The sequence below is a fragment of the Egretta garzetta genome, unplaced genomic scaffold (assembly GCF_000687185.1).
Source record: "Egretta garzetta isolate BGI_Z169 unplaced genomic scaffold, ASM68718v1 scaffold30, whole genome shotgun sequence".
NCBI classification, from domain to species: domain Eukaryota; kingdom Metazoa; phylum Chordata; class Aves; order Pelecaniformes; family Ardeidae; genus Egretta; species Egretta garzetta.
The window spans coordinates 3,423,743-3,437,835 of NW_009258383.1; the positions used below are offsets into that span (position 1 = coordinate 3,423,743).

A 14,093-nucleotide genomic window follows, 5' to 3' on the forward strand; every position below is an offset into this window, starting at 1 on the left:
CCCTCCAGTCATCTGAGACCTCCCCTGTTATCCAGGACTGCTGATAAATGATAGAGAGTGGTTTGGCAACCTCCTCTGCCAGCTCCCTCCGCACTCTTGGGGAGATCCCATCCGGCCCCATAGACTTGTGGATGTCCAGGTGGCATAGCAGGTCAAAGACTGCTTCCTCCTGGATTATGGGGGGTTTATTCCACTCATCGTCCCCATCTTCCAGCTCGGGTGTTGCTCCTCACCGTTGTTCTCTGCCATGAAGCCTAGAAGAAACTCCTGGTAACTAACTGTTGTGGTCAGCTTGAGTCTACGTTTCTTCCTTCTGCTCCTGATTCTTTAATTCCTTCACTGCAGTTTCCTCTCAATTTATTTCTAGCTCCAATTGGAAAAAAAACACAACAAAAAAACCTAACAAACCCAAACCTCAAACTGCAAAGCTGTTTTATTTATTATCATGTATATGGCTTCATCTTTGTCTACTTTTACAGCAATCTGAGAATTATGCTGATTTGTTTTTTGAGACCAACCATAAATGTCATGTTTAAGCATTATTGTTGTCATATTGGTTGTGTGTTCATATGTTGCTTTATAGCAGACATGTTGTGCACCTGATCTTGCTTTTGAAGAAATTATTTTTACCACTACTTTGTCACTGTGTTATTGCTCTAATTTATTTTCATTCCATACAAACAGGCTGATTTGTTGTAGCACCCATCTGGCCAGAGTTTCTATCCCAGGGTCATGGAAGGCTCTTAAGAAATAAGTGCCATATCATGCCTACCTTCTTTACCTGTCCTGGGTTCTATATCACCTTTACTTTGGAGCATTTACCATATTTATAGCCTGTGTGTAAGCAGTGAGCATGGTATGAGTAATTAATCAGAAGCCAGAACTACGTTTATGTTTTCATGTCCTGATACAGTTTTAGCAAATAGCTAAGCTTCAGACGATGTCCATTTATATACCTGCTTAGACCAATATGATAGCTTGGGGAATTTCTGCTTTCTGTGATTCCTCTTCTAGCTGTAACTTGTACTTACATTCCTCAAATGTAGAGGTAGGAGGGTTTCCTCTTTTTTCCCCTCTCTTTTTGGGCTTTTTTTTTTTTTTCTGGTTTGGTTTTTTTTGGTTGGTTGGTTGTTTTTTTAATTTTGCAACAGGGCAGTGGTGTAACCTGTTTCTTTTCCTGTGCTGTGAATATTTCCTTGCTTTCTACAGTCGCGATATCTGCAGGATAGAAGTTTTCATGGAATGATAACTTCTTTAAAAACATAATTTGTATTTTACCTAAGTTAGCTGCAGCTCACATAAGCAGTAAAGCCCATGTATAAGTAATATTCCTTTGATTTGTCTCCTTATTTGGTTGCTGTTAAATTGAAGATAACTATCTCCAAGGGTGAGAAGTCAGTCTCTCAGTAGGCAGTTGGGCTAAAGCCTGTATGGGCATTAAGGTGTAGTAAGAAGTTTGTTCTCTGCCTTTTTTGTTTTACCACGAGGCAGATATTGGTCTACATGATGTGATTTTTTTTCACTGTTTGAACACCACACTGTTCAAATAAAAAACTGTGGTTGTCTTTTGATTCAGGCTTGATTTATATTACACCTTAAAATTAGAAATATTCCCACATCTTATCTGTCATCTGAAACTGCTTAGCTGGAGCCATTCTTGCTGGTTTTGTGGTTTTTCAGTTGTTTAATTCTTCGTTTTAGGAGGTCTCTGCTGATCCCACAGGAACTCTCACAGCTGCTGAAGAGAGGAAGGAGAAGGTGCCAAGCCCACATCTCAGTCATCTCGTAGTTTTGACATCTGGCAATTCACTATATGGTTTGGCAGAGAGAGTGGTGGCCACGGAATCATTGTAGGTTATTTACTGTACACTGCATTTTGTGGTCACTGGAAGCTATGGTTTATTTAAGAGATTGTGATTACAAGCCAAAACCTTCATGAGAGGCCAAAAATTCCTACCTCTCAATGTGATTTTAAATATGAGTGGTAGAGGTAGTTTCTTAATTAAAGGCAGTGGGGTCTAACCACCTGCAAGCACAAGCACTGAAATTCTACTGCAGCTGGTCCAGTAATTTGTGACAGTACAAAGCCAAATCTAACTGGAAAATAGTGTCATTTAATCTGTATGGTTCATTTAAACCTTATATTAAGTATTCAAATGATAAAGGCTGAGACTCAGAACCGCTTAGTTCATATTGGTCTGGCTTGGATTGCAGTGTTCTTTGCAGTGGGTGGAAGTTTACCTGTGAAGAAGAGATTATAACAAGCAAGTAACACACAACTTACAAAGTGTTTTTTATTTGGTCAGAATAGCAGTAAGAGTCAGATAGGAGTATTTCCCCCCCACACACACAAGATGACAAAGATTAGAAGTTAATTTAAAAATTATTTTTAAAAATATATTTAAAGTAGCTTATTTTCTTTTGCATTCATTTATGTTTAGTTAGAAATGTATTTCTTTGTAATGTTGTTATTAACAAATCCTACCCCTGAGAAAGAATTTGATCTCATAGTCTGTCTTTTAAAGAATCACTAGTATATAAGGTATAAGGGATGTTATCTTGGATTTCTGACATAGGATTTATTAATATTAATGTTGACTGCAGTATGGTAATTATGGGACACTTTACTAGACTTACATGGACACTCTACGCTGACATTACTGGACTTTGGATCAGACTTTTGTAGTTTATCCTGAGTAAAATAGAAATATGAATTCTTGATATTCAATCCTTAGTCTCTTTTATTCAAGCATTTTCTTGTTTGCAATCATATTTTAAAGTTGTCAGAATTGAGAATACTTGCTGATATGCTGTAATGAAACTGATACGGTTCTTCTCAGGACTAAATTTTCCAAGGTTACATACCATTACTGCCAAATGTGTCAACTGTAGAGTAAAAGTTGTACAGGGACATGCCAAATGTTGCATTTAATTCACAGTAAATTTTCTTTTCTTTCAAAGAGTATTTCTGGCTGAGCAGTTTGAGTTTCTTCAGCCTCATCTTGATGCGGTGATGCCAGCTGCCAAGAAGCCTTTTCTTCAGCAATTCTATTCTCAGGTCAGAATTGTGTAATTCACAGCTGATTTTAAACAAAAGAATTGAAACTTGTACAGTGTGGTGGAAATCCCTGCACATCATAGTTATATATTGCTCTTGTTAGCCAGAAATTTACTGAATTGAATTTTATTTATATTCTGTTTCAGACAGTGTCAACTGCCAGTGAACTACGTAAACCAGTTTATTGGATTGTTGCTGCTAAAGCCATTGATTATGAACAAATGCTGCTTCTCATGGCTAATGTGAAATGGGATGTGAAGGAAATCATGTCACAACACAATATATATGTAGATGCTCTTTTAAAGGTGAATACTTCCTGGGAAACGGTGTGCTAGAATTTATATAAGCATTAAATTACTGTCATACTTCACTAAAACTGTTAAAGTAGCATGGTTAGAGCAATACAGCATCCTGACAAATGGTAAGTTATAAGGAGGACCGTCCAGAATTTTCATTATTCTTGCGGCTAGCAGATTGTTTTCAGTGATGATTTTTTGACTACATGGTGGGTGAAAATGACCACAAAAGTTTAATGAGTTTGATGTCCAAGTCTTAAATGGTAGAGAAATGTGTAGTAAATGGAGTAATGCTGAGAAAAATCCAGTGGCCTGAGATAGTGGGGTTTTTTAACAAAGGCTATTTGCTGATCTGCATAATTTTAATGGTTGTCTTTGAGATATATTGTAGGGGCTTTAGGTCAAACTATCACCAATAATGATCAAGCACTATCTAGTCGAAGTTCCTATATTTAGACGTTAGCATTCAAAACAGAAGGTAAAAGGGAAGTTATTAACCCAACTTCTCAATTGCATTCAGTAGAAGTAGTTATACAATTGCTGTGTCTTACAGCATACAGAACCAGTTCTTGGGAGAACACCTCTCTCATCCTTTTATATATGCCTAAATGATGTTTCTAAAGGTCTTTAGAAGGAAGTTCTGGCAGTGGTAGAACTACACTAATTCTTACAGAGAAACTGAAACTTTTATTTTAAAGATACACAAAGTATGTATCACAAAAAAAGTTATGCCACTGTGTTCAAAAAGTTATGCCACTGTGTTGAATAATAGTGTTGATTACACCTTTATACTTTGTAGCTGTTCTCTGCTTAAAAAAAAAATCAAAGTGAAGAAGGGAGAATCTGATAGAGGACATATCATGGCACTGAATTTGACTGAATCTTTGTGATTACCCTTCTTTACGCTGCCATGCCTTTTTGAAATCAGTTTGTACTTATATTTGGTCTCCGCAGTAGAACTTTCTCTTTTTCTGATTGTGCAACTGCTGATGAATTTGCTTCAGGACAATCAGGGCTAATACAATTTAAAACCATTTCTGGCCTCTACATTATATAGCTAATAACAATTGCTACAGAAGCTTTTAGATTACTGCTAAGCAATTAGTGATTTGCTCTGTGCCATCGGACTCCAGGAGTGTCATATGTAAGCATAATGTTTAATGTAGTAACCAACAACTCTTAGCCATGTGAACAGATATGCAAAATTCTGTACTCAGTCATAGTATGTATGGAAGCAGATAAACTGGGGAAAGAGGATTGTTCAAGAAATTCATTAACACAGTGTTAGGCATCTTAATCTTCAGAAGAGTGAGTTGTATGCTGGTTAAAGCATGACCTTGTGGTACCCTGCTTTCTCTTGCCAAATTCCTCTATCAGAAAATTTGTGTTAAACACTAATTATTTGGTCAGACACTAGGTTAAATTGGTTACTGAGATTCCCTTCTGTTTTTCTTCACTTACTGAATTTCTGATGGGGGAAAAACAACCCACCTAGATTAACAGCCTTGGAATGAAAGCACTTTGTTGGACAATTATGGTCTTAATTGGCTGTAGTACAAACTGCTTTTGCTGATTACACAGAGCAGTTCATTATCAGTCTGCTTTATATTTAATTCATTTGATACCTTTTTTTAATGATAGAGGCTTTAGTCACTGAGAGCAGACTTCTATTGGCACTTTATGTAAGTCACAAAATCATTCTAGCAGTAATTACGTTCAGTTATGACTAGTTTGTCACTCATTGTAACAACTCAAATCCATCCAGGCCATTGATGTTTCAGGTGGAAACAGGTGCCCTCCCTCAACCTGAATTGTTTTCTGGTGTTGCAGTATGCTCCTAAAGTGTTAGATTCGGACTCTTTTCAGCAGGTGCTCTCAGCTCCCTTTAGAGCACAGGGGAACCATCTAATGCAAAACGTTGAATGAAAAGTGGTTACAATTTCTGAGCTTCTCTTTGAAAGCTGATGTGGCAGGTATTTAGAGGGATAATGAGATCATGACTGGATTTTCTTTAGTGGCTGTATATTGACTTTTAAAAAGTTAAAGATGAGTTTAGGGAGTGAGTTTAGGGAGTGAGGCAATGAAAATGGTGTTTGGTTAGCTGGTTGGTTAATTTTCAGAGGTGTCAGTTTCACAGAGAACTACACCTCTGGGGAGCAGAGCGGTACTTCCTTTTTAAAAAAAATACTGAGGTAATGTTGTGAATGATCTAGAAAGTGGTGTGCTTTCTACTTTACACATTAAGCTTGTCTCTACAGTCTATGCCTTTTAAGCTACTCTGCTTTGCTCTTATTTTTCAGTATTCTCTTTCATGCGCGTTTCTAATTGATTGTTGTTATTGGTAGCGCTGTATAAAGTGTGATCCCTCTTATGCTAAAGGAATAATGATCTTTTGTGTTTCACCAGGAATTTGAAGAATTTAACAGAAGGTTGAATGAGGTGTCTAAGAGAGTCCGTATTCCACTGCCGGTCTCCAATATCCTTTGGGAACACTGCATACGCTTGGCCAATAGAACTCTCGTGGAAGGGTAAGTAGTTCATGAAAAGTCTTGCTTTTGAGTAAATATGTCTATAACGATAACATCTATTTTATGGAATTAAAACTTCTGATTTTGTAGTGCACTGATAAGCCCTTGCACTTTTGCGGAGCCTAAAAAAATATCAAGGCTTAACATAGTCCTTAGCGTTGTTTCACAAAGTATGGTACAGCATTAAACCTAAAAGGGATGGTCTTATACCTAGTTATTCCTGAGGAATGACATTGTCTGAGTGTTTTATTGAAGCATTTAAAACAACATAGTTCTCTTTCAAAGAAACTTCTGCCTGAAAATTATAATTTCCTGACAGAGCAAAGAAGAAAGATAAAGTGTAGTTGTCAGCATCTCTATGGTGATGCCATTTGTCTTTGCCAGGAAGAAAGATGGGGTTGTCAACCCTAGCAGTTATCTTAGGGTAGCCAGGGAGCAGGATTTTTTCCAAATTCATCAGGAACATACAAGTGTCTTAGTTGGCTTGGTAAATAGAGGCTCAAGCACCTTCTTCAGGAACTGCTACACCTTGCTCATCCCTCTCTCTTAATCAGTGTCCCAGTCTCTTCAGAGTCAATATTTATTGTAGCCTGAGTATGTAGTCTTTTCATCTACTGCATTTATTTTTGTGTTCTTGTCCCCCTGCTACATATGCCTGGGCTCTCATCACACCTTCTTCTGCATCATAGAATATGTGCTATCTTTACCCTATGCACTCCCTACTACCTATTTTACTTCTTTCCATCCCACTCTCCTGCTGTCTGCTCTAATTTAGGACCTCAACAACATTCTTCTTTCCCGAGTGTTAGTGGTCTATTAAGGATCATCAGCTTCCACTGTTTCCATCAAGCCATTATTTTTAAACTCATGCCCATTTCTTTTCATGTCATCCTTTTGTAGTCTCTTGCGAGATCAATTTCATCTCTGGGAGACTAAATACAGCCATGACCTCCCTCTTGTCTTCTCAGTTCCTTCGTATGACATATGGCCTATACAACTATTTTTTTTTATTATTTTATTTCCCACTTTTCATGCCTCATATCAGAATAAGGGGAACAAAAGTACCTGTCTTCTCCCCCCCATGCCCCTTTCCTTTCAAGTGGATAACACCATCAGTCGCTACCAAACTGCTCTGCCTCAGCCCTTGTGCCTGTTTTGGGCTTGTTTCTTTCCCTTACTTCGCAATCTTACTCATCTTTTGTGACTTCAATGTTCATGAACCACTTAATTCTTAGTTGTGAAGATCATCACTCATGTGTCTTGTTCCATGCTGCAGTTGTGGTTCACATTTTTGACTTACCATGAAACTTTCACCTTTACTTTCACCTAAGCATTTCACTGACTGGTCAAAGTAGACTGGGAGCATCTTGCTGATATGATTTGTTCTGTGCCTTTTCTTAGAGTGTAGAGAGCACTCATTATTACCCCTTCCAAATATCTGCCTGTAATTTCTCTTTCTTGCCCAGTTTTTTTCTCACATATCTTGTAGTTTCTTTTACCACTGGGCAAAGGGAAGGAAGGTGTTGTGAACAGCTGGCTCTCTGAATACCTTCATAACTTCTTTCATCTCTGAATTCCATGAAGGTATGGAATCAAAAGCCATGAAGGAGGTGTTTCTTCTCCGTTCAGCCAGTCAATTGAAATTGCTCTCATCAAGCTCTTTGAGTGAAGAATCAGTCAGATGTATCCTTCTTTAAATTTTGCCCTGCCTTATCTCCTAGTTCTGTGTTCTCTCCTGTTTCCCATCTGGCTTCTTGAAGTGCTTCAGTATGTCCTATTGAGAATCATTGTCCAATCTTCTTCAGAGCTCCAGAGGGCTTGTGCCTTGGTCCCCTTCTCTTTTTGCCGCTGTTATTGCTGCATTCTGCAAATTCTTTCTGCATACTAACCGTAAGAGTGCAATTTCTTCTTATTCTTAACCTGATCTTGCTGTGTATCCAGTTTCCAGGTGCATGTTTCTGCTGCCTCCTTTGCATCAGACCTAATAATTTAGGGACTGTATAATAATAAGGATCAATTTCATGAACCAGTGGAAGACTGAGCTTGCTTTAAATTTTGTACAAAGGAAGAGTGGGAACAGTGGGACAGGATTGTTACTTGTGGCAGCAGACGTCTGTGGGTGGGCTGGATTTAGTCTATCAAGACACTGTGCCCCAGACCAAAGCTTTTTTTATTCCCTGTACACAGCTGAAATTGGCACTGTTAAGGGCATTGTGATGTCATTTCCTTTGATCTTGACAAGTGCAATTTCTTATCCATTTGAAAAACTGCAAAGATAGTTTTCCTCATTTGTTGCCTATCACCCCACTGTAATCCTTCCTGGTGTTACCCTGCCCTAAGCTCATCTGCTGTCTCTTCTTCTTTGAGCTCAAACCTATCACCGGTTCTCTGTCAATCTACTCTCATTAAAACATTAGCCTCTCACAGAGATTAGCCAGGGCTGCCCCCCTTTACCCTCTGGTTATTGTGGGTGTTTTTGAACAAACAGCTTTGTGCCTTTCTCTGATGCTACCACTATTGGTACAGCAAGCCCCTGGTGACCATTCCTAAAGCTGCCGTGTTACCCGGTAACCTTCAGTGGTCGTGATCACTTGACTAAAGCCCCTGTCTAGTGTACTGGTCAACACTGATTTCATTTCCTTCTAGTAAGTTGTTCAGTGTAGGATTTTTAGTGACTTGGAGCTGGGGGGAGTGTTTTTTAAGTAGCACTGGGTACAGTAGGGTTCTGTTCTATGAGTGGGGCTAAAACATACTATACTAATGCAAATAAAACTCTGCATCAGACATCCTATGAGGAGTTCTTGTCTGCTTTTAACTTAAAACCACAATTATGTTCCTCCTGAAGGTTCGAAAGACTAAGTTAAACAACTTTGGGAAGTACATTTCATTTTTATTTCCTCCTTATTTTTACTTTCCATGGTGTTTCTCTTTTCAGTTATGCCAATGTAAAGAAGTGCAGCAATGAAGGACGTGCCTTGATGCAACTGGACTTTCAACAATTCTTAATGAAACTAGAAAAGTTAACAGACATTAGGCCTATTCCAGATAAAGAATTTGTGGAGACCTACATTAAAGCATACTACCTAACAGAAAATGACATGGAACGCTGGATAAAAGAACATAGGGTAGGAGTTAAATATTCATTCTTTTACTGTCTATTGGGAAAATTCACCATGATGATAGAATCATGCTAGCAACTCTAAATGATCAATGCTTCTATGTGTTAAAAATGATTATATGCATATATATGCATATATTCTTTTATTATAATAAAATCTTTATGGGAAGCAGTATAAATACAAATGTGTGTGTGCATGTATAGGTTAATTATATTTATTATCATATGACGTTAGTATGTGTTTGTACTGATTCAACACCTGATTACTTGGAAGGATGAATAAGCCAGTCACATCTACCTACTGTATCAAAAAATGTAGATAACTAGAGGAAAGTGAGGTTGCAAAAATTGGTGTGCCATTCAGAATATGCCAAAGTGTACAACTTGATCATCGGGAGGTACAGTTTGAAATCACACCATGAAGTTTTCCTTTGCCTTTAGGAGTAGATTGCTTAAACTAAGTTGAAAGGCTAAGAGTCATTGCTTTTTCTTCCTTCATTTTGTAAAGCTGAATCAGGATCAACATTGCTCTCTGAGATAAGTCTTCGTCTGTGTTTTGAAAGCATTTAGCATGCTTTCATGATAGCATAACCTAGCAATTATAACAGGACTGCGTAAGTAATAGTCACATGCTATTGGAGCTGCCCATTATTAAAGTGAAAAGTCTTTTAAAATGGAGCATTCTGAAATCTGGTTTGGGATTACTTTAAATTCCACTAGAAACAGATGAAAGAAATAAGCCTTTAATATTGTTTTCTTTGTTATACCTGAAGCCACAAGAGATTATGAGCTGTTGTTTGTTGATCTACATGGAAAAACTCTTGTTTAAACCTACTGGTGGAAGCTATGTTTTGGATAGTGTTAAGTATAAAGGTAGTACTGGCAAGTGTGGTGTTTTGTATTTGACAGATTTTAAGAATTCTTGTCTTAACACTTCTGCTAATTTTTTCCTCCTTTATCATGTACAGAAAGTAACATTGGAGGCTGTATAGAGAGAAGTATTTAGAAGCTTATTGGAAATGAGAAGTCAAAATAAAAACAATCAACTTTTGTCACAGCTTGTTTAGAAAAATGTTTTTGTGTTAAAACTTACCCCATTTGCATATATATTTCCCACCACACCTCCCAAAGAACGGAAATTACATTAAAAATTGATTTAGTTACATATGTATTCACAGAATTGCTTTCTGTGAACTCAGTCCAACACTGCTAAAGTTGTAAGCATAACCTGCCACATAGCAAAATACAGTTTTGTCCTCTGCCTCAGCTATGAAAACTATCCAGATCTGACTTAACTTTAAGTCTCCCTTGTGTACTGACTACTTCTATGGGTTAAAAGGTCCACAGTGTGTATATCTGTGGTTTTTAAGTTTCTATCCTTGTCTGGTGTTTTATTCTGCCATAACAAGATCTGCTTTTATTTGCCAGGTAAAAATGATTATATGCATATATATGCATATATTCTTTTATTATAATAAAATCTTTATGGGAAGCAGTATAAATACAAATGTGTGTGTGCATGTATAGGTTAATTATATTTATTATCATATGACGTTAGTATGTGTTTGTACTGATTCAACACCTGATTACTTGGAAGGATGAATAAGCCAGTCACATCTACCTACTGTATCAAAAAATGTAGATAACTAGAGGAAAGTGAGGTTGCAAAAATTGGTGTGCCATTCAGAATATGCCAAAGTGTACAACTTGATCATCGGGAGGTACAGTTTGAAATCACACCATGAAGTTTTCCTTTGCCTTTAGGAGTAGATTGCTTAAACTAAGTTGAAAGGCTAAGAGTCATTGCTTTTTCTTCCTTCATTTTGTAAAGCTGAATCAGGATCAACATTGCTCTCTGAGATAAGTCTTCGTCTGTGTTTTGAAAGCATTTAGCATGCTTTCATGATAGCATAACCTAGCAATTATAACAGGACTGCGTAAGTAATAGTCACATGCTATTGGAGCTGCCCATTATTAAAGTGAAAAGTCTTTTAAAATGGAGCATTCTGAAATCTGGTTTGGGATTACTTTAAATTCCACTAGAAACAGATGAAAGAAATAAGCCTTTAATATTGTTTTCTTTGTTATACCTGAAGCCACAAGAGATTATGAGCTGTTGTTTGTTGATCTACATGGAAAAACTCTTGTTTAAACCTACTGGTGGAAGCTATGTTTTGGATAGTGTTAAGTATAAAGGTAGTACTGGCAAGTGTGGTGTTTTGTATTTGACAGATTTTAAGAATTCTTGTCTTAACACTTCTGCTAATTTTTTCCTCCTTTATCATGTACAGAAAGTAACATTGGAGGCTGTATAGAGAGAAGTATTTAGAAGCTTATTGGAAATGAGAAGTCAAAATAAAAACAATCAACTTTTGTCACAGCTTGTTTAGAAAAATGTTTTTGTGTTAAAACTTACCCCATTTGCATATATATTTCCCACCACACCTCCCAAAGAACGGAAATTACATTAAAAATTGATTTAGTTACATATGTATTCACAGAATTGCTTTCTGTGAACTCAGTCCAACACTGCTAAAGTTGTAAGCATAACCTGCCACATAGCAAAATACAGTTTTGTCCTCTGCCTCAGCTATGAAAACTATCCAGATCTGACTTAACTTTAAATCTCCCTTGTGTACTGACTACTTCTATGGGTTAAAAGGTCCACAGTGTGTATATCTGTGGTTTTTAAGTTTCTATCCTTGTCTGGTGTTTTATTCTGCCATAACAAGATCTGCTTTTATTTGCCAGGAGTATTCCACTAAGCAGTTGACCAATCTGGTGAATGTTTGTCTGGGATCCCACATCAACAAAAAGGCAAGACAGAAGCTGCTAGCTGCTATTGACGACATAGACAGGCCTAAGAGATAACTGGAGAAAGCGACTTTCCTTGTGACTTGTACCTTTTTCTGTTCATGTGAAGCATGCAGACAAATCTCTCATGGACTAATGACAGCATTCTCTTAAAAAACATTGTGCATGACCTTTCTTACCAGCATTGGAGACACTCTGAAGTGGTGTAATGTTCTAAAATACGACTTTTCTAATCTGTAGAATTCTTTTCTGTTGTATTTCTTCTTTTGTTTTTTTTTTTTTGTTACTTGCCCTTAGTAAAGGGCCACTGTTTCTGTATCATTGGTGAGCTGTATATTTTGCAAAACTGTATACTGTAAGTAAAATCAAAATCAGAGAAACACATTGGCTTAATATATAGTTGATGCTCTTTTTTAATAAAAGGGCTTCTTGAAAATATGATTTCTTTCCTCCCTGCTTTCAACCTCAGAAACTGTGCTTTATAAATGTAAAATGAAAGGAAATGTACAATATTTGATCGGTGTACCTTGCATGTGGATTAAGAGTGCAGATCAACTAAATACACTCATGCTAAAGCCTCTCATCTTCATATGTATTTAAAAATGTCTGTTTATTTCAGAATTAATTTAGTCATATCAAAATGATTGACTTCAGATTAATAGAAAGTAATAAATACTGTACACTAACATGATTTCTTTGTGAGACTTTATTTTCCTAATTCAATAATGCAGAATGTCGTTTACAATAGAAATTAGTACTGTTCCTTTCATATCACTCCCCTTTTGCCCCTCTGCTAGTCTTCTCTGTTCTGAACTGATATTGCCAGGGAATAGGAATAATGTTTTTTTGGCTGAAGTTTTGGATTGATACTAAGATAATCTTACTATTTCCTCCTCTGCTGTAGACACCCTGAGTGATCCTGAGCAAAGCAAAATTGCTTGGCTTTGTATTTGTGCTAGAAATCGATTTGTCAGAGCATCACTGATTCCACTGAAGTTTTCAAGTTTGCCTTTGACTTTCAGTATGTAAAGTTTTAGAATTTTTTTTTTATTGCATAATCAAATTTTTGCAGTGCTCTCAGACCTTTTTAAAGAAAAAATGCTAGCACTGAGCTAATAGGTAAAATAATTTACATAAGCTACAATCCACTAATGTATACAACATGGTAAATTCTCAGTTTCAGATTCATACTTGCCATTGTACTTTTACTTCAGACGTGGGAGAATCGGGACTTCCAAACAACAGCAGTACCGAGTGACAGAAAGTTGCCCCATGGAATCATTATAATTGCTCTTTTCTGTAGCTTAATTTCCTCTGCAGAAGTGGATGGGGCATCATTGTGTGAGTTCTGTGAAAGCTTGTATACAGTTTTAGGAGAGTGATAGAATTTACATTTTAAATGTTGACTGAGTAGTATTGACCTCCCTTGTTCATCTGTATTTTAAAGGAAATACCATTTAAAACAAAACTTAACTCCATTCTTTATTGACCATTTAAAACTTGTTTAGCAGTGTGTCAGTGTATACGTTGAAGCTGAATCACTTTTACCCTCATTAAAAAGGTGGTTCAAAAAAAAAGAAAAGTGTAGTTCATTTTGAAAGCGTGGATTTTTGCGTCATTTGCCCTGAAGTCAGATCTTGAACAAGAGCTCTTGGAAGAAATAGAAGTGCGTTAGGGACGTAGTGTAAAATCTGTTTCATTAGTGTAAAATCTGTTTCAGTTTTCTTCTCATGGATGAAATAAAAAATTTAAGTACCTTTACAGGAGCTTTGGTGAGCTGAGCACATGGTTAATTTCTCCTGACATACTTAGGCTGCTGTAATTCGATTGCTTACCAAAAGGCAGGAGTATAAGCACTGACTGGAATTGTAGGGTCAAGGAAGGAGGTGAGCAATTGCATGAATCGTAGTTAGGAGTAATATTTTGTAGTGTATCTGTAGTTTGATTTGTTATTTTTAAGCAAGCCCCCAAATAAAAGAATGTGTAAGATGCCCTGTGTGGAGTCAGGCCTTGGGTTAGATGATCCCTGTGGGTCCCTTCCAACTTATGATACTCTATATTACTTGGTCCTGAGTGACTAATGAAGCCAACTTTGGGCTGAATGTTGGCTCTGATATGAGAATTTTTTACAAACCATTGATTTTTGAGAATCTCTACACATGTTCGTTCTCCTATGGAATAAGAAGACTCTGTTTCACTACTTCTTCTGCAGTAGAGAATATGGCTTAAAACATCCTCTACGTTTTAGAGGAGTGTTTTGGAATACTTTAATAATGGAA

The 14,093-nt window shown here is 37.0% G+C and overlaps 1 protein-coding gene across 1 annotated transcript in view; it reads left to right on the forward strand.

Moving 5' to 3' along the window:
- Positions 1-13,136, forward strand: part of VPS50 (VPS50 subunit of EARP/GARPII complex) — a gene marked incomplete at its 5' end in the record, with an annotated part of 100,849 nt that extends 87,713 nt beyond the window's left edge. The window contains 6 exon segments of the mRNA XM_035896985.1: positions 1,702-1,850; positions 2,962-3,058; positions 3,205-3,363; positions 5,761-5,882; positions 8,818-9,007; positions 11,752-13,136. Of these exon segments, the coding sequence (XP_035752878.1) occupies positions 1,702-1,850; positions 2,962-3,058; positions 3,205-3,363; positions 5,761-5,882; positions 8,818-9,007; positions 11,752-11,871 (837 nt within the window).
- Positions 13,137-14,093: the final 957 nt, after the last annotated feature.